Source organism: Dipodomys merriami, unplaced genomic scaffold (assembly GCF_024711535.1).
Source record: "Dipodomys merriami isolate MVZ:Mamm:240054 unplaced genomic scaffold, mDipMer1.0.p SCAF_1, whole genome shotgun sequence".
NCBI lineage: Eukaryota > Metazoa > Chordata > Mammalia > Rodentia > Heteromyidae > Dipodomys > Dipodomys merriami.
The window spans coordinates 25714590-25741433 of NW_027202270.1; the positions used below are offsets into that span (position 1 = coordinate 25714590).

The 26844-nt window shown below is 38.7% G+C and overlaps 1 protein-coding gene across 3 annotated transcripts in view; it reads right to left on the bottom strand.

The window, feature by feature from the left end:
• The window catches only part of Ccnyl1 (cyclin Y like 1), a 36369-nt gene that overhangs the window by 2883 nt on the left and 6642 nt on the right, over window positions 1–26844 (bottom strand). For 2 of the 3 annotated variants that reach the window (XM_070018432.1, XM_070018426.1), the window contains exons 2-8: window positions 23627–23701; window positions 21781–21815; window positions 14784–14884; window positions 11938–11973; window positions 8969–9020; window positions 6653–6772; window positions 2557–2723 (exon numbers count right to left, since the gene is read on the bottom strand). In XM_070018432.1, coding sequence (XP_069874533.1) covers window positions 2557–2723; window positions 6653–6772; window positions 8969–9020; window positions 11938–11973; window positions 14784–14884; window positions 21781–21815; window positions 23627–23701 — 586 coding nt within the window. The remainder of the gene's footprint in view (window positions 1–2556; window positions 2724–6652; window positions 6773–8968; window positions 9021–11937; window positions 11974–14783; window positions 14885–21780; window positions 21816–23626; window positions 23702–26844) is intronic. The other variant, XM_070018433.1, reaches the window with a different exon arrangement.

Below are 26844 nucleotides of genomic sequence, written 5' to 3' on the forward strand. Positions count from 1 at the left end.
GGGAATGAAACACTGAAATACCATCCCTGGCCAGAAGAGAATGTGCACACATAGGGGCAAGTGGAACTCAGGGGGAAGGGGAAGGCCCTGAGCAGTCTGCTGCTACACGACCATACAAACAACTATTTGCACGAGGTGTACGCCAAGAAATATAAAGCTAGAATAAACCTGACCTCTGCCACAGTAATCTCTGCAGAAACTGTATAAAATGATAGATACTTGGAACACATGTAAGAAGCCAATTTTACAACATATTTGGTTTAAAAGTTTTAATATTTTCTTCACTGATTACATCGAACAATGCTTGATGTTCTGTGTGGAGAACAGACAGAATATCAGCAGAGCTATGGTCTTTTTCATTTGCTGAAATTAAAATCAAACCGCCTACTTCCAAAATTAATTTCCTGTTCATATGGCAGTACACCTATAGAAATGTAAATCAGATAATGTTTTGATAATCAGCTAATCAGGACTTAATTTACTACAGGGATAAATGTACTTCACTATCCCTTTTGTATTTGCTTCCCTAATACATTTTAACTATGTAGACATACAGTACTTCATGAGATTAACATGTCTATTGATAAGAGGTTTAATCACTGAAGAAAAGCATGATGCCTACAGAATATGCACCTTTTTCAGGGGTTTTGTTGTTGTTGTTTTAATGGTTGAATAGCTTACCATTTACAGGCCCAGCAAATTTTCTGAAAAGCAGCTGCTCAATTTACCTTGTTCCTTTGAAGGGAAATATATTCTAGCAAGACTTAGATGGTAGAAAGTTTTAGGAAATATCTGACTCAAAATGAGCCCATTACAAATAGCTAGCAGCAGGGGGACAAGACAAATGTATATTAAACACTTTGTTGTAATGCTTTCAATTTCCAAAGATCATAAACAAAAGCCGCCTGTTAGGAACATGGCTCCTGGTGTTTCTCTGTTCATACACAGAAAGCATGGTAAGAAATGGTGTCACAGCTCGCCTTTGCCACCACTGCCCCTGGAGCTCACATTTGTGGAAAGACACATTTCCCTGCATCTTCTCAGATCTTACAAAGAGAACTAGCACCCCCCGGCAGCTTAGTTGCATGTTTTTGGAGAATTTCAGCTAACATCCTGGCAGAGCTAGTGTTCCTAACTGCAAATTTTTTTCAAGGACTACTTTGCAGCCTGAAGACAATAGTGATTAAGGTTACTTTAGCTCCTGCAACTTCCAAAAGTGCTTCCATTTGTTTCAGATTCCACTGTCACATCCTTTGCTCAAATGGCTGGTGGCAATACCACCACAGCCACTCAGTTTACATTATTATCAAATCAAAGTGATCATTTTTACCAAAAACTACTTCAACTATTACCAATAACTGTAATGTTAGAGTAAATACAGTTGATAATTCTGAGTGATTGTCTTTTTTCTTTTTGTCAGTTGTGAGGCTTGAACTCAGGGCCTAGGTGTTATCCCTGAGCTTTTTCAATCAAGACTAGTGCTCTATCACTTTGAGCAACAGCACTACTTGTTTTCTAGTAGTTAATTGGAGATAAGAATCTCAAGGATTTTACTGCCCAGGCTGGCTTTGAACCATGATCCTCGGATTTCAGCCTCCTGAGTAGCTAGGATTACAGGAGTGAGTCACTCTTGCCAGTCTAAGGGATTATCTTATCTAGAGCAATAAACAAAGTAAATGAGATCTTCCTATGACACTCAATATAATCAACAATACCACCAGCACAAAGACATGTTCATGGTCAGGCAGACACTGAGAATCTGTTGGAAATATCTCCCTAAGTTCATCCTACCAACTTCAGGGCCCTGTAGTCAGAGTGGCCACTGTGAAGCCCTAGTGACCATCTCCCTGCATTCTTGTGGTTACCCAGGACACAAATAGTGATGGTGTGGCTGGCTGAGGGTTGAATGTGATGAGTTCTAGGTGAAGCCCCGGCAATGCTTCTCAAGATTGCCTGAGGTGAATCCTGGAGCTCCCTAGACCTTCACACCAATCGCTACACACACATTACTCTGAAGGCATACAACACTTTATGGGGAGGAGATAGGAACACACATCTGAAACCTTTACTCTTTTATCTCAGTTTCTATAACAGATGCTCAGAAAAAAAGGAGGGAAAAGACCAGCAAAAATAAATATAAAAAGTATGACTCAGGTTAAAGCTATACCTTTCAAAATTCCAGAAACCCTAAGGCCTTAACAGTGGCCAGAGTTATTTCAAAAGCCAGACATGTGCCCCTCGGGAGATGGGAAGAAACAGCCTTGAAAAAGCTATAAAAATATGTACTATTCTATGTTGTTCCAGTAATAGGTCTGGCCCAAACCACTGAAAACAGATTTTCAACTTATCCAATAGATTATAGTAGCACAATGAGGCCTACCAATTGATGATGGAAAATATTGTTACGTGGCTGGACAAAAAGGACGTAAGTTTTATTCCTATTTCCATTATCTATGTGATGTAACTTTTAAATACTTCTTAAAATGTAAACTCTATGGGAGCAAATCAAATAACTGGAAAAATGGTTAGAAAGTTCACCAAAACCTTACAACTCACATGTCCTCAACTGTAATGTCCTTGAGGATCTGGCAGTAGTCCACATTCCATACAGCCTGATCGTCCCAAACCTTGGAGGCAAGAAGAATGGCTCCCAAAACAATTCTTTTCCAGTTAGTGGGACAAATGTCGATCTCAGCATAAGTTAAAAGCCTTTCTAAGTAAACCTGCAAAAGTAGAGCACTGGTCTTTGATTTTAGTTCACTTTAAGTGCTGTGTTAAGAACTGTTACGAATGATAGATTTCTTCTGTGTTTAACTAGAAGGTGCCTTTTATTATTTTTAGTTCTACAGAGACTTGGCCAACGCTAGATTACAGTTGTAAGTCAGACACCTCTTTTGTCTACTCCGCCCAGTAAATTTCCAGCCCAATTTTGGTCACAGGAATGACAGGCAATCCTGAAGAACAGCACCATTATCACCTTCTCACTCATAAAAGGCCCAATGTAGATTAAAGTTGTTGAATAAACTCTGAATTCCTCCCGTGTGCAATGTACCATTTCCTGGCTGGCAGTTTTACATTGATTTTGCTTGAATATGTAAAGCCCAAGTCACAGTGAGCACAAGTGGATCTTTTCCTTTTTACAATGACTAACTCAGTGTGTGGTGCTAGTTCCAATGACATCTGGTGGACAACAGAGCCTCCCAGTGGCTGCTGAGCAGAGCAGCACGACACGGGTACAAAGGGACAGCCTCTACTATCACTTCATGAGAGTTCATGTTAGCTCATGTTAGTTAATTCTGTTGGCTTTAAGGTGCTAGCAGAGCTGTCAGTCTCTGTATTCCTGGGACTCAAAAACAAGCCAAGAAGTTTGTGAGATGGTCTCATAACTTCTATCTATCTATCTATCTATCTATCTATCTATCTATCTATCTATCTATCTATCTATCTATCTATCTATCAATCATCTCTCTTAAAAAGAACTGGCTAAAGCTTAACATGATAAAGATTATGGAAGAAGCTGTGATTTGTTGTTACTCAAAGTGTACTCTGCACAAGAGCATACTGTCATCCCTCAGCATCCATGTGAAATTGGTTCTAGGATCAAGTCTGGTTAGTAAAACTTGCAGATGCTCACATTCCTTATATAAAATGGCACAATGTTGGCATATAACCTATATTCACCACCTTGTATACTCTAAATAATCTCTAAGTACAATACCAAATATAATGTAAGCTCTATGCAAACAGTCACACTGTTTAGGGAATGATGAGAAAAGGAATCTTATCTCTTATCTGCAGACTTTCAATCTACAGTTGGTAGAACTCACAGCTGCAAAGCTCACAAATATGAAGACCTAGGCTGTATGTGCCACTTGAACTCTTTGTATTGAAGGAAAAAAGAAAAAGAACCACTCTATAAAGTATATTTTGTCTGTAGGTTATCAGACTGACAGCTTTTTGCAACGTCCTCCAAATTGTTTTCAAAAATAGATTTATACATTCTTAATGAGATTCTCTTCCCTTCCCAAACTCACTTTCAATTATCTGAAGAATAAGCCTTTCCCACCAGGTACAACTCTCTTCTTTACAGAAATAGAGAGCTCACTTCTTTACTGATAAGCTTGTTATGTGTGGATCACAGCTGTTACCATGCGTCCTCTCGTATGAGTGGAGGAGGTTTCCTTCCCTCTGCAAGCATCTCTTCTAGTGCAGAGGACCCCAGCCCACTATGCTCAACATGTTCTCATGATGAACTCCTTCTGAAGGCTTTCTCCTGCTCTGCCACAGTTCCTCCAGTGTGCCTGTTCATATTGTTCCCCACACCTCCTCGAAGGCTTCCTCCTTGCTCACTGTAATTGCCAGCTCCCACCTCCTGTTCTTTCCTTAACCCACTTTTCATCTGCCCCTTCGGTGGCTATCACTTTACTGACACTACTATCGCCAAGCTCACTGATGCTTCCCTCCCTGATAAACCAGAGGTCTTCATTCCAACTTGCCACTCCTCCCTAATATTGCAAACTTGCCCAATTGTTGGGGTCAGTCTGTTAGCAACACCTGACACTGCTACCTTCATTGGTAATTTGACTGCTTTCTATTCCTGAACTTACTGCTTGTCTGAATCACTGTGTGGTCTCCTAACTCTCCCCCTCCTCTCTGCCCTTCCTCTCACCCTCAATTATAGTCGACTCTCCCCCCAAAACAGTTAAGACTCAAATGATCATCACTTTATTCCTTGCTCAAAATTACTCACCAACCTGGTACTTAACTTTCCCCCTAAGCTATGAGGCCCTGAACAGTTAGCTACCATTGTAACTTTATCTCCATGTTCATCCATGGTCATCACTGACTGAGCCTGAGAAACACATCCTTGCTTTTCAGTCTTAGCACGTCTTACAGCCCCTAACATCTAGGTTTCTTGGCTTCCTCACTTCAATCAGGTTGACTGTTCAAATGTCATCGGAGGGTCTTCCAGATCATTCTATCCAAAACAGAAGGCTCTCGGGGCTGGGAAGATGGCTCAGTGGTAGAGCGCTTGCCTTGCATGCCTGAGGCCCTGGGTTCGATTCCTCAGCACCACATAAGCAAAAAAAGAAAAAAGCCGGAAGTGGCGCTGTGGCTCAAGTGGTAGAGCGCTAGCCTTGAGCTGAAGAGCTGAGGGACAGCACCCAGGCCCAGAGTTCAGGCCCCACGACCGGACCCCAAAAAAAAACAAAAAACAAAAAAACCAAACGAACACAAACAGAAAGCTCTCTCTCTCTAGTCACTCTTCAGCCCTTTACTCTGTTCTATCTTCTCAGCATTTGCTACTACCTGGACTATGCAAATACCTGAAGAAATGCTCATTGTTCTCCTAACCAGAATGCAAGCTAATAAAGGGCAAGAACTTAGTTTTTTGTTTTTGTGGTCGTGGGGCCTGAACTCTAGGCCTGGGCACTGTCCCTCAGCTCTTCAGCTCAAGGATAGCGCTCTACCACTTGAGCCACAGCACCACTTTCGGCTTTTTTTTTCTTTTTGCTTATGTGGTGCTGAGGAATCGAACCCAGGGCCTCATGCATGCAAGGCAAGCGCTCTACCACTGAGCCACCTTCCCAGCCCCAGGACAAGAACTTTGTTCAACCTCCTCTCTCATCTGCCTCAATGCTGTAGAGCAGCTACCAGAGAGTATGTGTGTGGGCCCCCTGGCAACACACAGCATGGGACCACACCTTCTCATCTTAATTTCTCTATTTTAACTCCCCCTTTTTTTCTTCTTTCTGGTTCTCCTTATGCTCTAGCTGCTCTCTGGAGAGCTGTCCCTTAAAGGCTGATCTAGAAGACTTTCTGCCCACTTTCTTTTTTTGTATATTTCCTTAAAAATGTGTATCTCTGGCTTATGTTTCATATACTCAAATGATCACACGTCACCACTCTGCTCTCTCACAGGAACATCAGCTTATTCTGTCTATGTGAACTTATCTTCCAGTCCAGCTCTCCTCCCCGCATTACCTACCTCTACACATGGAAGTGCCCACTAGGGCATTCCATTCAAGGACAAAGAACACAAGTACAAATGCTAGAGGATAGGCACTGATAAAAAAGGTCATTTTCTCTCAAGGCCATGACATTTACTTTCCACCACAAATTTGCTAGAGGGAAATCTCAATCACTCTAAGAATTCTGTATGGAAATGACATAAAGGACACAGCTATAGCTTAGCAGGTTAACAAAACCTTTCTAAGAACTCCTGATATAGTAATCTTAAGTAATTAGGGGAAGACACAAGAGGAGAGCAGGGATGGATTAACACCTATCATCTAAAGATCAGAGAATGTAGGGCAATAATTCTCTATCAGGACACACACATCAGAATTGCCTGGGGAAGACAGTCTAGAATATGGTTTAGACCTAACATGCAATATGTCTCTGTGGTCTACAAGGTTTTGTTATTTGCTCCTAAACCCTCTCCCATCAGGACGACCTGTCTGTGTATGCTATTCATATACACGTGTTTACATGCAGATGGAGTAGAAATCTCTCCAACTGCCTTTAACAGCAATTAGTTTCTGATGATAATTTCAGGAAACCACTTTTCTCACAACTATAGGAACCTACTATACATACTACTCTGTGAACAAGACCAATCTGTAAAGACAATTAATAAGAAATATCTTACCAAAGTTACTATTGCACATTCAGCTGTTAGCTGTGCAGCACTAAAAAGAGTACGAACAAATCTGTAAATAAATTTGTGTTCAGGGTCATGTTTAAAGTATTCCTCTGGAACCTTCTCTCGCTGAAAGAAAACAAAATGCAATATTAAGTAAATCCATTGAAAATAGTAGTTTTCACTTTGTGCCCACTTGTTCCTTAAGGATAATTTCAATTGGGTGATATGCTTTTGTCTTTTAAATATAAAAAGAGTGGCTCTTACAGTTATATTGTGCATTAGGACATGACATTTCAGTCAATAACAGACCATATACCTAACAGTATAGTATTCTGATCACACTATAGTCATCTTAGTTTGTGTACTCTTAACATGTTTGCAGTATGACATTTTAGATGCAGAATGCACGTCTCAGAATGCACTTTTCATTGTTGTTAAGCAATACATGACTGTACCACAATTATTCAATATGCCTGCCACATCATTTATTTTAAAAATGCAGGCATGAGTCTGGGAAGGTGGCTCAGTGGTAGAGTGCTTGCCTTGCATATGCATGAGGACCTGGGTTCAATTCCTCAGCACCACATGGCACTGTGGCTCAAGTGGTAGAGCGCTAGCCTTGAGCTGAAGAGCTGAGGGACAGCTCCCAGGCCCAGTTTAGCCCCCATGACAGACAAAAAAAAAAAAAAAAAATGCAGGCATGTCAGAGGCCCTGAGTGGCAGTTCATACCTCTAGTCCTAGGTACTCAGGAGGTAAGACTCGTCTGTGTGTGTGTGTGTGCGCGCGCGCACGTGTGTGTACACACATGCACATATGTGCCCACCAATCCTGGGGCTTGAACTCAGGGCCTGGGTAATATCCCTAAGCTTCTTTTGCTCAAAGCTAGACCTCAACCACTTGAGCCACAGCATTACTGCTAGTTTTTTCTGAGTAGTTTTTTGAAGGTAAGAGTCTCATGGCCTTTCCTGCCTGAACTGGCTTTGAACTACAATCCTCAGATCTCAGGTTCCTGAGTAGCTGGGTTTACAGGCATGAGCCACCAGTCCGTGGCATTATTGCAAGACTCTTTTCTTCAATTACCTAGCAAAAAGGCAGAAAGGGAGTAGTGGCTCAAGTGGTAGAGCATCAGCTGTGGGAGGAAAAAACGCTGAGAAATTGTTCAAACCCCTTAATTCAAGCCCTTGTACTGGCACAAAGAAAAAAAAATGCAGGCACAAGTCCAAAACATTTTAAGTTCCCATTCTCTCCATAAAATCCTATCTAACTCTATTTTTAGGCTGAGAAGTTTTAGTGATCAGATATGATACTCCACTGTAATAAGTGTTGAAAAAACATTTTTAGTTTCCAGTAGCGGCAGGTCCTTGGGCTACACGGTACAATTCAGTAATCATCAGCCACATGTGGCTGGTGAGCATCTGAAATTGGCTGCTATGTGCCTGAAAAAAATAACTCTTTTATTTACTTATTGATGTCTTGGTTTTGGGCCATTCTCCCAACTTGACCTAGGTATTGGGATTACAGGTAGGTACTACACCATATATAGTGTATAGTTGTTGGATTTACAAATATTTGTATTGTTTGGTGCTTTAAAATTATATTTTGAAGGGCTGGGAAGGTGGCTCAGTGGTAGAGTGCCTGCCATGCATGCATGAGGCCCTGGGTTCGATTCCTCAGCACCGCATAACCAGAGAAAGCCAAAATGGCACTATGGCTCAAGTGGCAGAATGCTAGCCTTGAGCTGAAGAGCTGAGGGACAGCACCCAGGCCCAGAGTTCAGGTACCGAGATCGACAGGAAAAACAAACAAACAAAATTATATTTTGAAAAGCTATTTTCTGTTATTTGGATAGTACATTTTACTCACCTTTGTTCACTAAACAAGAGTCAAAAGTCATTTCTTAAGTCTATTACAGTTCTGATACATCACCTCTCTCCTAAGATGACTAGATACAACTTGAAAAAGGAAAGATTTCAAGCTGGAGTAACTTTTCTTCAATAATAAATGTAGATGCAAATCACTATGAAATAAACGTAACTTGACAAGAGAAAAGTAACACTTGAAAGAGAGTGCCTATGGGCTGGGAAGGTGGCTCAGTGGTAGAGCGCTTGCCTTGCATGCATGAGGCCCTGGGTTCGATTCCTCAGCACCACATAAGCAAAAAGAAAAAAAGCCAGAAGTGGCGCTGTGGCTCAAGTGGTAGAGCGCTAGCCTTGAGCTGAAGAGCTGAGGGACAGCGCCCAGGCCCAGAGTTCAGGCCCCACGACTGGAGTCCCCCCCCCCCCCCCCTAAAAAAAAAAGAAAGAAAGAGAGTGCCTACTTACTGTGAGTGGATGTGATCTCTCATCAAAAATATCCAGGGATCTATTTGCATCTCTATAAAATAAAAATGTACATTTAAAAAGTAACACAGGAAGTGTTAGTATTTTAGTAAAAATATCTGCTTAGATAGAGAAAGTGTTGAAAAGAGAAGCTTAATTTTGACCAAAGCAAACAGCTTACAAATTCTCTGGGATTCTGGCCTTAAAACTTCTCTATTCAGCACATCAAGTTTTGTGTCTTTTCTATGATGACTATCTAAAGTTACCCATAAGGAGCAACTTTCCAAAAAAAGCAGTGCTAATACACCACACACATTTCTGCACACATTTCATGTAAAATGATAGTGGCAAGTAATCAAGACTTTAGAACTGTCATGAATGAAGTTTGACATTTTCCCATAGTTTCTTCCCTCAATTCTATTATATTTTTATCATATATTTCTTATTTCTTCTAGTTTGAGTTAAAAACTTAGCTGTCTTTTTACTTTAAAAGAGACTAATCTTGTCAGGCGCCAGTGGCTCACGCTTATAATCCTAGTTATTCAGCAGGCTGATATCTGAGGATCACAGTTCAAAGCCAGCCCAGGCAGCAATGACCATGAGACTCTTATCTCCAATTAACCACTAAAAAACTGCAAGTGGTCATGTGTCTCAAGTGGTAGAACACTAGCCTTGAGCTGAGGAGCTGAGGGACAGTGCCCAAGCCCAGAGTTCAAGCCCTAAAACCGACAAAAAAACAAATAAGAACTAGTTTTAGCTGGGAGCCAGTGGCTCATGCCTGTAATTCTTCCTACTCAGTAGGTTGAGATCTGAGGATTGTGGTTCAAAGCCAGCCAGGGCAGGAAAGCCTGTGGGACTCTTATCTCAGAAAAAGCTTGAAGTGGTCCTGTTCTCAAGTAGTAGAGCACTAGTCCTACGACTGACATAAAACAGGGGGGGGAGGCGCGTGGGGAGACTAGTCTTCATTTATAAGCTCATCTTCATTATTGTGCTCATTTATTCCAGGGGTTCTCTCTGATCAGGGCATCTCAGTAGTCCCCTGGGCAAGTCCACAAGGGCAAGGCTGTTCTTATTTTTTTTTGTCCGTTGTGGGGTCTGAACTCTGGGCCTGGGCGCTGTCCCTCATCTCCTCAGCTCAAGGCTAGTGCTCTACACCACTCGAGCCACAGCACCACTTCTGTTTTTTTCTGCTTATGTGGTGCTAAGGAATGGAACCCAGGGCCTCATGCATGCAAGGCAAACACTCTACCACTAAGCCACCTTCCCAGCCCGCAAGGCTGCTCTTATAAGAATATAAAGATATCACCTACATTTGTACTGTTGGAACATTTGTAATGACTGTATAAAAGCAAAAGTGGTAAAATGCTTGATTTCTCAGCATGAATCAAGGCTGTGGTACCAATATGTCAGTCCATTCACCAGTGTCATTTGCTATGAAAAAAAGCCTGCTTCACTTAAGCATATCTTCAAAGTAGTTAAAAACTACTTAATATTCCAAATGAGGAACTGGAAAGTTCACAAGCAGGACTTGTGTGTCCTGAAGTATAACTTAAGGAAAAGCACTGTGATTTAATTCTGAGCTCAACAAGCTGTTTGTCTGAGAATACCATGTTTATTTTAAAGTATAAATATTCTGACAAATGGGTAAAATGGGGCAAATTTGAGAAAGGTCATGATACAGTTCAAGTTGCTAGGCTTTTTAAAGTCCAAGATTTTTGGAAAACCTGAGTCTTGTGCTATGTATCTGACCGCTTCTCAATTATGTATTTATTTATTTATTTTTGTTAGTTGTGGGGCTTGAACTCTGGGCCTGGGAGCTGTCCCTAAGCTTTTCAGCTCAAGGTGAACATTCTAGCACTTGAACACCACTTCCGGTTTTCTGGTGGTTTACTAGAGATAAGTATCTCACAGACTTTTCTGCCCAGGCTGGCTTTGAACCACCATCCTCAGATCTCAGCCTCCTGAGTAGCCAGGATTGCAGGTGTGAACCACTGGTGCCCAGCATAACTTCTGAATATTTAAAGACTTTGGTAAACTGGCAGTGATAATAACAAAAGTGAGCTTTTTATATTATAAAGAAGTGTAAAACATTATTTTCCAAATGACCATTCATTGTACAAGATAAATCAATGAGTACTAACATAACAAGGTCACTGAGAGTGAAATTTTATTGAAACCCTTGAGGTATTTTAGTGGAGTATTAAGGAATATTTACAATTATCTGAAAGAGATGCTGTTAAACATCCTACAAGCACAAGCTGCCTCACAAAAAGATTAGCTCAAAGTATTAATAGTATCAAGGCTGTGAAACCCTGTAGTAACATACTATTTATTATACATATACAGTTTTATACATATCCATGCCACTTATGGCTTTTTTCTTTTTGCTTATGTGGTGTTGAGGAATCGAACCCAGGGCCTCAGGCATGCAAGTGCTCTACCACTGAGCCACCTTCCCAGCCCTACATATACAGTTTTTAAAAAATTGTTTTAGTTTTTTTTTTTTTTTTTTGTCAGCCGTGGGGCTTGAACTCTTGGCCTGGGGTGCTATCCCTCAGCTCTTCAGTTCAAGGCTAGTGCTCTACCACTTGATCCATAGTGCAACTTCCAGTTTTCTGGTGATTTACTGGAGATAAGAGTCTCATGGACTTTCCTGCCCAGGCTGGCTTTGAACCACGATCCTCAGATCTCAGCCTCCTTAGTAGTTAGGATTCCAGGCATGAGCCCCTGGCGCCTGGCTTACTTTCTGAACAGTAACTAGCAACAAAATCTATAGAAATGCTCTTTATGATATTCAGTAATGTATAAGTTCTTCAAAAAGTCTGAAGAACATCAGAAAGCCAAAATGATTTGCTTCAATACTGTAATTAAAGCAGTCTACAGATTCTAATGTCTACAGTCTTATCCTAATATTGTACTTATTACCATGCAAAGCAATTAGCTGGAATACAACAACTTTTTAAATTGCTTACCTGTTCTTTATGTGGTAATATATTGCTAAGGTCACACTGTGGAAGGAAAAAAAAAAATTGTAAATTTTATCATGCTTTAGGCCTAAAGACATTTTTGGGGGGAGGAGGAGAAGGGACTAGGAGTGGGAGTGATGACCTCCCCAGTAGCCCTGAAATCCTCAGCTCACAACAGTACCAAAACAGGCACTTTTCCCTTTGTTTAGTACTTTTTGGCTTTTAGCATATATAGCAGAATCCAAATGCTAGGCAATGTGCTATCAGAACACGTTTCCACTGATGTTGTATATATAAATTATTATATATTTCATCTGTCCCTTCTACTCACAGAGCCCTTCATCCAGTTATAGTTACTTGTACATATACTTAAGCCAAACTATAGATTTTTGTTTTTAAGTTTTTGTTAGGTCCTGTATTTCAACTGGTTCAGTTCACTATCCATTTACCAACTGTTTTCCATTATTTCCCTAAAAGTAAATAATGAGAGTACTACATATGAAATAATAGCGTTTAAAATTATTTTGCATGGTTATTAGCAGAAAACTTATTAGTAACTATAGGTGCCCACAAAAGTGACAGTATAGCTACCCTAAAATAAACAGTGCTAACCACACAGCACAATATTATGTAGGATATTAATGGTGGCTATTTCTAAATTAGTTGAAGTGAAATATTAATGCACACAATCCAAAATGTTATGTTCCTTTAATTCTAAGTTACTACAGACAGTGTGCATCAGGGTAGAGAGGGGTTATTTCACTTTGCACTTACTGTCTAAAATGAAGCACAAAATAAATGAGGGAAGGCAAATCTGAATTTGGACAGTAGGTATATACAGTATTTAAAATCTAATGTTTAAATTTTACATTGCATTATTGGCATCAAAGATGGATACTTCTATAGTGCTTGTTTTATATCCACATATGCCCAAAAGGACCACCAAGCCATATGTGACAGGACAGTTTACCTACCTACCAACCCATTCTAAAGATAAGGGAACCTAGGCTTAACACTGATTTGTTCAAGGTCCCAACCAAATATAAGCAGATCCTCTATACTCTTATTAAGCAGTGGCTCCCAAACAGCTGCACACTGCAATCACCTGAAGAGCTTTAATACTGCCTAACTTCAATATGGATTGAGACATTTGGATTCACTGACACTGGGCATGACTATGGGTGTCTGCATTGTTTTTGAAGTTTCCAGGTGATTTCAAGGTGCAGCAAGGTTTGGAAATGATGAAGGGTAAGATCAGAATCATTTATTGCTTTTGTGAGTGCCTACAGAGAGTAAAGTAGAGGTGGGAAAATGAATGTGCTTGCAGACATACATTTTGAAACAAAGGATTCTGTTCTGATGAGATTAATCCATCATATTGAAAGAAATGTACTACTTCACTACAATAAACATTTTTTAAAAACAATTTGCCCTATTGTTTTTCTTGGTAAGCCTTTATTTCACCAGTACTGAGCGTGCTGATTTTTAAAACAATGAACACAAACTAAAACCTACTCTTCAAGCAGATTTCTAAAAATCAGACTAAGTTGGGGGCAAATATAAACAAACAAAACATGTTTAAACAAAGGTTACTCTTTGAGGGGGGGCAGTATTGGGATTTACACTGGGGCCTCAACACTTGCCAGGCAGGTGGCTCTACAACTAACCCACACCCACTGCCCTTTTATTTTGATAGGCCAGCCTGGACCTTTATCCTGTTTATGCTTACTATGCAGCTGAGATGACAGACATATGGCATTCTGCCCAACTTTTTTGCCTGGGCTGGCCTCCTATCTCTAATCTTGGCCTCTTGAGTAGCTAAGATTACAGATGTGAAACTAAGGTTACTCTTTAAAACTATACACTGGAAAATATACTGAAACAGAGCATCTTTTACATTTGAATAAACCTGAGGGCTCTTGTTCACTCATGGATCTATGGCTTGGCTAAATGTACAATGATCATTCACTAATGTCCAATCTCAGCCTTTTTGAGAGCCAGAACTCAGTTTTTGTTGAAAGACGATTTGTTCTCAACTACTATTACAAATAGAAGAAGTTACATTATGAGTGCAATATTTGCAGTTTTGAATTAAAGTATGTTACTGATAATTTACTAGCTAAATGAATTAAAAAGCCAATGTATTAGAAACAAAATTAAGTTTATAAGCTGATTACATTTTTTGAGTAAATAGTGAAATTACAGATAGGGTGTTAACATTAATGAAGCATCTCCCAGACTGAGCTCTGAGGGCCAACTTATAATTAGAAAGAGACATTAATAATGTTCCCTGTGTGGTTGAAAAGCTATATACCCTTGTTTGTTGTTGTTTTTTTTCACTGTAGTAAGTCACCAGACTCATTTTAGAGGATAGTGAAAGTGTGTCTCCACCTGTGACCTGTGAGACTGCTAAGGTACACAGGAGAAGATTCAAAGTGGGTGCCCTTGGGGGCCAGTAGAGGAAAAACTGTTCCTTCTCAGAATAGGTTTGTTTCCAAAGTAGTAAGCCTGTAATGCATACAAAACTAATTTATCTACAAATATCCAATAAAAAGTACCTCTTTCTCTCATTATGCTCAATAGTGTCTCAACAACATAAATACAACAATAAACTAGTATGCTCTTCCTGGGATTCTTTCTTTACTAACTGGCTTTGCCCATGCAGTCTGGGATTAAAATAAAAATTGAGAATTCACATTTAGATCTTTAAAAATCAATATGTAATTGACCCCACTCTCTTGAACTGAGCACTGAGGAGGACAACCAGATGGCTGACATTATCAATAATGGTTGGGATGCTTTTAACAGAAGGGGGTCTGTCACTCAGCCCTCAGCAACCTAGTTGTACTCACCATTTTATTGTGGTTCTAAGATTAGGCTGGCTGACTGTGCTGTCATCTAGAAATATTGTTGAGCATGAGCTATACTTTTTAGTGAGCTGCCCTGGAGATACCTGAAGGGGAAGGGAAATAGAAGAAAATGTCACAGTAAGTTAAACCTATAAAATGTGGTATTTTTCCTTGGATAAAATGTCAAATGACAAAGCATCACGATATTTCTTATTCTCCATCAACTACTTGAGTGTAATTTCATGTGTGGTTCTACAGCAAACCTGCTGGAGGCACTTAACTTCCATAGATGATGTCTGAGGAATAGGTTATAAAAGCTGCTTTGGTGTACCTAGAACCAAACCTGACAAGCATCTATTATAAATTTCCTTTATAACTATTACAAAAAATTTAAAAATAAGACTTCAGTGTTTTTCTCATAATAAAAAAAAAGCTGTAATTTTCTATTTCTTCTACTTAGTAACAATTGTAAAGTGTAATGCCTAACAGAATATTGTCATACATGCATATTATTGGAGTAATTAAAAGCCTAATAATACACATACTAAATGTCTTAGTGTGGTGAAGCAAATATTCCAGAGTCAGAGGCATTATGTGCCAATGCTACTCAATCGCTAACAAGCCAGTGGGCTGTCCTTCTAGGTCTGTACCCTATGTAAAGCACAAAATTACTGTTTAAAATTCTCTCAATTTCTAAAACAGAAGATAGACTACTCTGGAATTTTAACTTTCATTTCAGGTTTAAGTATACTATCATTTCATCACTAAAAAGCCTCAGCCAAATATTTCATGCTTTACTCATTTTATTCTCTAAGTTGTTTATTTGGCATACATCCTGGCACTTCCTGCCTCACTCATGCTGCTCTCTGCCAGAATGCCCTTTTCTTCTTGTCTAAAAAGCTTGATGCCATCTCCCTTCTGTTTTACCTTTGCTAGCAGCCACACCAGAAAACACTTCCTGCACTCATTCTCCAATTGACCATTTGTTAAAAGGTATCAACTGCTTGTAGGATGTCCCTCCCCCTTGTAAGAAAGTAAATTTCTCCAGAGAGGGGAAGACTCTGGTTTCTGAGTACCAATGGGGAGTTCAATAAGTGTTTGGCAAATCAATCAATTACGAAGCTAGGAAGATAGCTCAGTGGTGGAGCATTAACAAGTCCTGGGTTCATTTTCAGTAACCTGGTGAAGTGGTAGGGGGAATCAATTAATTTAGAACATGAATCTCACTACAGATAGACATTAATGAAAAATTATCTGCAGTCCTACTGGAGAGATGAACAATGAGCCAAAGCTCTGAAGAATAACCTATCTTTAAAACACTTTAGAAGTATCCATTTCTTTGCAAAGAGTGCAAGAATATAGCAGTATCAAATGTCGAGACTGCCTAGAATATGTTAAGAGAATTCTCTTCCTTTCAGATCAGGCCAATAATCAATCTCATCACTGAATGGTTAACAACTGACAACAACATTCTTTAAACCACAGGATACCAACTATTTTAATGTTCTTTAAAAAATAATTCAGATGAGCCTTCCTTCCTTCTATAATACAAAGATTCTGTCATACTGTCACTCTGGCCCATTAAGTAACTCCCACAAACAGATGAAAGATGGAGCAGGCAGAAGACCTAGTTGAAAATGTACAGCATTTAAAGACTGTATCTCCTAAGTCAGAATAACCATTTAACATATAGAAGTGTTCTGCTCACTTCAGATGTTTTCACTGCAAAGCTACTTATTCCTTCAAAGTTCCAGATGTTCTATTTTGAAAAGGATAACTATTTGAAAGAATGAATTCTCTTTCAAGCTAGAAATGTTTTAACTGCATTTAAAAGTCTTACTTCTTAAGCTATTCCATGAAGTCCACTCTTTGCATCAATTAAGTTAATGTGTATACCTTTAGAGACTCAAAAAATACAACATGGAAAATGAAAACTCATTCATTCAAATACTTCTACATAAAAAAATCTTTTTGAGGTCACTATTACAGAGTGAGTATTACAAATCCAAATTGATTAGGAACGTAACTTTTATTCTGTGGAAAGATCTAGAATGCTGTATACAATATGTCTGATCTTGAAGATGGGACCCAAGTCTAAACACACGTGCATTTATGCTTCATATTTGCCTTATACATATGTAGTCTGAGGGTAATTTTAAACAGTACTTTTAGTTTGCTTACATCTTTACTAAGACCTGTCATATGAACTCAGGCATTATGTTGGCATTCAAAAAAGTTTTAGATTTTGGAGCACTTTGGATTTCCATACTAGGAATGTTCAACCTGTATTATGGGGTAAGAATATTGCATACACCATACCAGAACAAAAATCAATTCTGACAAAAAAGAACAAGGGAGAAGAGAGTCAAAATATAGATTCAGTGATCAATATTTTAGGTGACATTTTCTCCTATTTTCCTTTACTTTTGCTATTATGAATGCATGCTGGCTTGTCTGAAAATATTATTGCTAAAATACATTTTTAGTGAGATGTAGTTTGTATAGCCCTACACCTCATTTGGCAGATCTGTAGCTTATTGGCTACATGGAGCCCAAGAAATACTTTCCTATTAGTTCAACTTACTCAAGACAGAGGAATTATTCTTTCCAAAGAAACAGACATTTGTGCTACTTATTGCTCCTTGTCTCCCTTATTTTTTAAGGTGGCCAGAAAAACTGACACAAAAAGTCTCTTCTGTGAATACATGGCAGAAACACAGTACTCATTTTCCGGCTATTCAAGCTTTTTAGGCTTGAATCTAGAAGGTAGAAGAGTTGTTTCTAAGTCTAGACTTTAGTGGCTAACTTTCCTTTGACCTGTCTGAAACCTTAGATCACTTGGTCAGTGTGGCGAAAGCCTTTCCGTTGCTGGCTTTACACTCAACAATCTATACTGACATACATTAAGGATAAAAAATGTAAATGTTAAAAAGAAAAATCAAACAGTAAAATACTACTGACAAGTAGATTCTAAAATAGAAACAAAGAATAACATTTATCTTCATTGAGTCAGCACAAATAACAGAGTACAGAATTTTTTTCCAGGAAAGAGGTACTTGGTAGACTTGAAGTCACATGGTAAAGACTAAAAATAATAGTAAGTCATAACTCAAACTTTTATCAAGAGTCAAGTACCTGTTGAAATTCCATCCATACCTACTAGCCTTTCCCCTTGTGCCTGTCTCTTTAACTCATTAATAACATAAACTGATTAAATGTATCAATATTAAATGTATTAATATGCTATTAAATGTATTAATATGGTACTTTCAAGGGAGAACTCAAATAGCATAATTCTTTGGACAGGCAAAGTCAAGGCCAAAAAAAGTAAGTACCAGGAAAGAGGTACTTGCAAGGGGTGAGATGGGGGTCAAAGGGAGAGGGATAGACAAATGAAGAGAGGAATACGGGGAGAGTGCAGTCAAGAATTCAATGTACAGCCTACTAAATTAAGAAAGGGGGGGGGCTGGGAAGGTGGCTCAGTGGTAGAGTGCTTGCCTTGCAAGCATGAGGCCCTGGGTTCGATTCCTCAGCACCACATAAGCAAAAAGAAAAAAGCCGGAAGTGGTGCTGTGGCTCAAGTGGTAGAGTGCTAGCCTTGAGCTGAAGAGCTGAGGGACAGCGGCCCAAGCCCAGAGTTCAGGCCCCACAACCGGACCCCAAAAAAAAAAAAAAAAAAAGAAAGAAAGGGGGAGGGGAGGGCTGGGTGAGATTGATTGAGATGCTTTGTTAGCTGGCAACCCCTCTGTACACATACTTAAATAAATTTTAAAAGTAAAAGTGAAATTCTTTTATTTTTGTTGGTACTGAGTTTGAACTCAGAGCCTCATACTCAGTAGGCACTCTACATATTGAGCCTTTTTTTTGTGGTGGTTATTTTTTTATATAGACTTTTTGCATTCTGTTGGGAAAAATACTCCTATTAAGCTATTACATGGTTGGGAATTACATACATTTACCATACAGCTGGCTTATTTACTGAAAGGGGGTATTGCTAACTTTTTCTTGTCCTAACGTCAAACTGCAATTGGTCTTGATCTTTGCCAAGTAGCAGATGTGAATCCCTATGCCCTGGCCCTCTCTCATTTTCTATAAGACAAAAGTTTTGGATGTTATATATGTGTGAAATGTTTTTGAAAATGGCTTTTAGTTACCTTAAATTTTTTAGCACTTACAGAAACTTTCACCTATGTTGCATGGTAATGGAACAATTTGCAGAACACATGGTGTGAATAGAATCCTTAAAACAAGGCCTTTCATGTATGCATACTTCATGCTCATTACAGGCATAACTTTTAGAAGTTTGGATTAGCATCATTAAGTATATTAAATTTAAACTGAGGTTTACACTTTGAATTCAGACTCTAAATTTTCTAAATTTCCTTTCCCTCTTGAAATCTCAACAACTAAAGGCACAAATAAAGGTTTTATAGGAGACCCAGAAACAAGATTCCCATATTGTTTTTAACAGTTGAAAGATGAGAAATAGATAAAGGAATGGTGGTAACTGTCAGAACAACAGAACCACAGTTCTGATACCTATGGAGAGTGACTAGGCCAAGAAGAAAGCAGACAACATCTCGAGGGCAGGGGGGAAATGTGGAACAAAAGCCAAAGTCAATCGGGTATTTGCAGTCAGAGCCCCAAAGCCCACCTGTTCATCTTAAAAGAAGTCTAGCCAGGTGCTGGTAAGCTCACTCCTGTAATCCTAGCTACTCAGGAGGCTGAGAACTGAGAATCACAATCAAAGCCATGAGACTCTCATCTCCAATAAAGTACTCAGAAAAAGCCCAAAGTGGCGCAGTGGCTCACTTGGTAGAGTACTAGCCTTGAACACAAAGAGGCTCAGGAACAGTGTCCAGGCCCTGAGTTCAAAGCCCAAGGCCGGGGGTGGGGGGGCGGGGGGAAGTCTAGGTAGCTCTTCTGTAGAGAAACTATACCTGACAATTTTGGGGCTTAGAGATATACCAGGCTTAGAAGAGGGCTAAAACCTGGAAAATAAGAAAAGGAACTGTAAGTGAAAGGTAGAATTGCTTCTCTTTCCCAACTTCTGGAAAGCAAGCTTCTACAAACATGCTTATAATTCCTAGGCAGAAAATTGGGAGAATCTTCTCTAAAGAAATTTCACGGAAGTGGCGCTGTAGCTCAAGTGGTAGAGCGCTCGCCTTGAGCTGAAGAGCTGAGGGACAGCGCCCAGGCCCAGAGTTCAAGCCCCACGGCCGACAAAAAAAAAAAAAAGAAATTTCACTGCTCCACAAAAAAATACCAAGTTCCTATGAATAAGAAGCTAACTTGGCCCCTAAATCCTCCCAGTAAGATCTGTGAGTTAACAAGCTTTGCTAACAAAGAGAAAGCCAAGGACCACCACTCATCTGAGAGAAATTTCCAAGGACAGGTCAAAACAATGGGAAAAGGAATTCATGGCGTGCTAAATTTCAGAAGCAAAGGAAAGCTTAAAAAATTTTTTTTTCAATAGAAGGGTTAGAAAGTATAAAGTTAAGGATATTCTCTCTGAGGGAAAATAGGTATTGGGTTCCAGTGCAAATACACTGTTCTAAGAGATTTGCAATCTGAACAACATAAAATATCAAAGAAAGAAAATTCTCTAGAAGAAATAGTTTTATAGACTCCACAACAAACCAAACATATATTGAAATCCTGCAGACCCAGGATAGAAGGTACTAAAAGCTTCCAGAGGGGGGTGGACTAACAAAATGAGTAAAAGTTCGCCTATGTATCACATAATGGCAACAGATGTAAGAGCAGTACTAAGAGAAGAGGGAAGACAACAGAGAAAACTCAAGGACTGTCAAGACTAATTTCAACCTAGAATTCTACTTTTATCAATAGGCGGAGCTTTCCAACAAGCTAGATCTCTATTCTAATTCTTTTCTTTCTTTTCTCTTTTCATTTCTTTTTTTTTTTGGTCTGAGACCAGAACTTGAACTTGGTACCTGATGCTTTCGCTCACTGGTTAATGCTCTGTCTTTGAGGCACACCTCCAACCCCCCAGATTTCCCAAAACATACATGTGTCCTTCCCAAGAAAAGACAGGAACTCCAGCAAAAGAATAAAAGTCCAAGAGGAACACAGAATCTAGAACATGGAGAATCCAAATAAGAACAGTTATGTGAGAGCTCAGATAATTCTGAGATATTCCAGAAAAGCAGGCAGAGAGCAGGCTTAAGAAAAATCCATCTGTACTAGAGTAGCATGGCAAAAGGGCTGCCTTCAGAAAGAAAAAATGAACAGATGTGTTTCAGTAGACAGAAAATATTGTTGATAGACATGTGACAAATGTTACAACATTTTGGGTTAAGAAAAAAGTAGCTGTTAGAAAACAAGCAAGTAAAAATAGGAAACTAATTCTACAAAATAAAAACCCCAGAAAAGAACATGAAAACAAGGAGACCAGCCAGGGATTGCTACTTACTGCAATTGGCTGTTTGAGGAAATGGGGGCATTATACAGGGTAGATGAAGTGCTCCATTTTCAGAAACACTTAATAGAAAGAATTAAGGGACTATCAGGGGCACAGTGCGTACTATGATTCAGAAGGTCACATATATTTGTATTGTCATAATATAAAGACACATTAGTGATTTAACACAAACTGTGATCCATGTGGAAGAAGTCAAGGGGAAATAGCACCACAGTGGAAGGAGGAAACTAACTTTTCACATCCTATGACAAAGAAATCACCAGCCTCCTAACTAACAGTAGGTAATTTGATTTAAAGGACTAAAAATTAAAGCAAGAAATCTTCAGGAAACTCTTTATACTATATGTTAACAAAATATTTAAAATCCTTTAAAATGGACAGAACTAAGTTAAAGAATTGCCTGAGTAAATTTAATACTTGAGAAAATAGAAATGATTTAGAAAATCCACAAAAAGAGGTCCATGCTAACAATATTAGGCTCTATCCTATTCTGTAGAAATCACGGTAGACATATTTTTAATTTAAACTATTAATTTAACTTTTCAAGTTTTTACTTACATGGTTTAAATGGTTGCTCTTCCTCTTTTCACGCACTAAGAATAAAAAAAATTAACTGATCAATTGATACAAATGCCACAAAAAAATTAAAAATAGCCACTTACTATCTAATGAATTACTAACATACAAAATGAGGTAAAATTAATTCTATTTTTTAAAAATATAAATATAAATAAAATAAAATATAAATAAAATAAAAATAAAAATATAAAGTATAAATAATAAATCATCAAGATGTGCTCCACAAAGTAAAAATTTAAAAAGTTAGTGTTACTTTTTTACATAACAAATAATCTGTTAGGTACAAATGAGACGCTCCATATACAAAAAAGAAAAGGGCAAATCCAATAGGGGTAGGTGGGAAATTTGACTAATGAGGAAACAGTTTACTTTTTACACATTTAAATAGAATTTTCTCCAACTTATTGCTTTCGGCAGGCCCTAACTGCTAACAGCTCTAAGCCTAGAAGAACCCAGCTCTCCTATTCCTAATCTGCCAAACGTGGTTACTGAAAACATGTTACAGAAAAACTGGGTCTCAACCCAAAAAGAACTAGGTCTCACTTTGTTCCCCCACCATCTCCTCCAGTCCCTCTTGGACTGCTCTGCTATAGGTACCCATCCTTCTTTTAGGGCTTCCTCAAATTTTACATATGACATATGAGAAGCCCACAACTCTTGAAAAGAGTAATACAGCTACAAATGACTGCTCAGGAAAGACAAAATACAAATTATTAAAAAGCAAGTTAGAAACCCCACTTGTTAGTGTGTTGCATTATTGCAAACATGATTGAACCTTTGATATTTTTGTTTTGTATCAAATGTTATCATCTTAGTTATGTAGGAGGGATGACCCAGGAAGAAAAAAAATGTAAAATAAGGGTGCAGAAAAATCCTACAATTCTGGTTCTTATCCTGAAACCAGGATGAAAGAGGAAAGTTATACTAGTCTGAACAGGAAAACCATAGGACAAGTTCACTCTGAGTACTATTAGGATGAAATTTTTTTGTGTGTGCCAGTCCTGGGGCTTGAACTCAGGGCCTAGGCACTGTCCCTCAGTCTCTCTGTGCTCAAGGCTAGCGCTCTACCACTTGAGCCACAGTGCCATTTCTGGCTTTTTCTGTTTATGTGGTACTGAGAAATCAAACCCAGTGCTAGGCAAGCATTCTACCACTAAGCCACATTCCCAGCCCTGAAAACAAGTGCCAAGCACTTGTAGCTCATGTCCTAACTCCTCAGGAGGCTGAGATCCAAAGCACTGGAGTTAGAAGCTAGCCAAGGCAGAAAAGTCTTCAAGACTGCATTCTCCAAAATAAGTAGCAAAAGGCAGGGCTAGAGGCATGGCTCAAATGGCAGAGTACTAGCCATGCAAGCCAACCAAATACAAGGCCTTACTGATATCCTGGTATCAGAAAAAAAAAAGTTCTGAGTAGTACAAATTTGGATGTGATACAGGCTCGTTTGGTTAAAGCACTTGTAACATGTCAATTAAAGATAAACTACTTTTGATTTGTACAAAGGGAAACCTGCAACCTGAATCTTTTCATATTTAAAACATGCTCTGTGGAATAAATGGACAGGAGTAAAATAGTACAGAATGCAGTAGAAATAAATCCATCACTACTTCTAAATGATGTGGTCAACTGTATTGATACAAGAGATAGAAAGCCCATGTTCTCACTAAAAGAATGATAGAGGAAGGGTACCACCATATCAAAAGTTATGTGAACACAGTAAGAAGTAGGAAATTTTAAACCAATGAACAATGACAAATTTAAACTAATAATTTCTGTAATAGACCACAATTTTCAGTCCTTTTCTTCATGAGGAAAGATACTGTCTTACCATCCGTTTGAGATTTGCTGAGGAAAATTGTGCTTGCCCTTGGGTGGTCAGAAGGGTTTGATTCCAAAGCTAAATCTATAGGGGAAGAGAAAAAGATGTGATCATTAATTAGATAAGTAGAAAAGTACATGGTTTACAAAATGGCTACACATTAGAGAAAGGTTTTTAAGTATGTGTGTATGTGCATGCTTATAGCTTTTTTGCTCTAGGCTAGCATGCTACCACATTAGCCACAGCTTCTCTATGGCTTTTTGATGGTTAACTGGAGATAAGAATCTCATGGACTTTCCTGTCTGTGCTGGTTTTGGAACCCTGATGCTTAGATCTCAGCCTCCTGAGTAGCTAAGATTATAAATGTGATCCACTAGTGCCTGGCTATTAGGGAAACAATATAAAAATTCTACCAAGGAATTGTAAAATCTATGGCTACGTATTAGACTGATTTTTAACCTAATTTTTAAACTTCAATGAAATGTTTAGCTGAATCATCTACACACTATCTCCCTCCTACATATCTAATAGAAATACAGCATTCTCCTCTGTGATAATATTACTAGAATTATTACTACTAGATTATTTCAGGAATACTTCTTGGCCAATAACTATAAAATGGATACCAGCTCTATATATCAAGTACACTAAAACTAAAACAAATATTCCTTATATACTACCATATGATTAATTCTAATTTAACAGGTAAACTCAGCTATGGATTTATTTGGGACCTATTTATCATGGCAGATTTGAAAAGATATTCAATGCCCTAATCTATATAACTTCATGGTAGAAACTTTGGGCCTCAATTTCCATTGTTCCCCACAATTTTTTATACATTGGAAGCAAGGCAGAATAATCTAATCAATACTACAAGCAAGGCATTCTTAAACTTCCATAATCCTTACTTTGCCATTGTGTGGGATATGAGAAGTTGTCATGAGAGGGCAGGGAAAACTATCTTTCTCATGACCTTCCTTAGCAATGTTCATCTCAAGCTATTTAACCACTCTTATAACACTGGACCGAGATCCACATGGAATAATGGTAAGGCAAAATTGCCCAAATCACAATAAATGATATCCTTGGCTCTTATATGCTGATACATTACAAACTAATTAGCTGGGCCCAATGCGGTGGCTTACATCTGTACATCTTGACATTTGAGAAAGGACAAGGCAGAGGATCATGAGTTTGAGACGACCATGGGCTATTAGCAACTTCAAGGCTAGACTTGACTACACAGGGACATCTCAAACAAAATAAAAACTGCTCTAACTAGTGACCACTATGTAACAGAATTTCACAAACTTACCTACTTAGAATCCGACCCTCTAAGTAATATGGGTACAATCTTACAGGCATACCATATAGAACTTTTTGGTTCTAAGCAAATCTGAATCATTTATTTTGTCCAATTTATTATTTATTCTTGATTTTGAGAAAAGGTCTTTGCTATGTAGCTCAAGTTGGCCTTGAACTATGTAGCTCAGGCTGGCTCTCAACTCATGGTCCTTCTGCTATAGCCTCCTGAATGCTGAAATGACAGGTGTGCACCCTGCTGAAGAAAGTATTCCTATGGAAAAGACTCACACAAAAAATGGGTTTTTTTTTTTTTACATTTTAAAGTAGATATGGAGACCAAATCTGCTGTATGGAAAACACAATCACATGCACAAAAGTCACAGACACTTCCACAGACACCCTTTCCCTAAAGCTTCTGAAGGGATTACGAGAATTTAAAATTTAATATAGAATTATTTTGCTGTTAAAATTCACAGCAATACATGTAATCGTGTAATCGTACCTAGCTCTTAATAAAGTTAAATACAAAAATTTCAGTGGAAGTCCAGGAAAATTAAGTATCAGAACACACACACACACACACACACACACACACACACACACACACACACACACACACACACACACACACACACACACACACCCTAGACTTTCACTGTGTATCTAAACACAAAGCTCTTAATAAAGTTAAATACAAAAATTTCAGTGGAAGTCCAGGAAAATTAAGTATCAGAACACACACACACACACACACACACACACACACACACACACACACACACACACACACCCTAGACTTTCACTCAGAACACACACACACACACACACACACACACACACACACACACACACACACACACACACACACACACACACACACACACACACACACACACACACACACACACACACACACACACACACACACACACACCCTAGACTTTCACTGTGTATCTAAACACAAAGCTCAAGAAGGCTGGTATAAAAGCAATGAAAAAATTCAGAAAAGGAAATTATCAAGTGACACCGGGCCCTCATTCTTCTTCCCAAGGTCTGAGGGTAGGTAGGCCCCAGCCTCAGGGCAGGCCATTCAGTAACAATTCTCTTTGTGAAGACTTCCCAAACCAGAGAGGAAAGTGAGCTTCATTCTAGAAACACTGCCTAGCCAATCAGGAACCCCCAGGGTTTGCTTTGCCACTATGAGAAAAAAGCCTTTTTCAAGAGTGATGAATAGAAGGGAGAGCTGAAATAGTTTCTAAGATCATTTAATTTCTAGGTCTAGTCATACCAAATGACCTCCTCTGTGATTTATATACATATCTATTTTAGTTACATACACTTTTATTTTGAAAGACCTCTCCACTCTAAGAGACCTAGTCAGTCAGCAGTACTGATCACTAAAAGTCACATGCTCCTTTAACAATGTTACCATAACCAGAAATGTGCAAAAGTTAAAATAATGCCTTGTTTTAAAATTATCAATATATGCACAATCATTACTTTTATTTCATTTCCCCTATGTAACTTGGCCTGGGGCTAAAGGTAAAGTATTGTATGTAGAAGGCCCTGGGCTTGATCCCTAGCACATTAAAAAATGTAACAGAACACAAGAAGGCAAAAACCTTTTTATCAGTATACTGTTTATTTTCTATTTTGTACAGAAAAGGTCCTCTCTACTCCACTGTAGCATATTTACTGTTTAACAAATACATAATGGTATAGAGCATTATTATAAGGATTATTCTAATCCTTAGCTAATACTCTAGTTGTTAGGGATTTAGGCACTTAAATTTTTTTTCTTATAGTATGAGGAAAATGAAGAATGTATTTTTAAATAGTTCTCTTTATATCTCCTTAGGAAACAGACGGAACAACTGGATCATTTTCCTGATTAAATGTATAGTGCTACACTGTTGTTC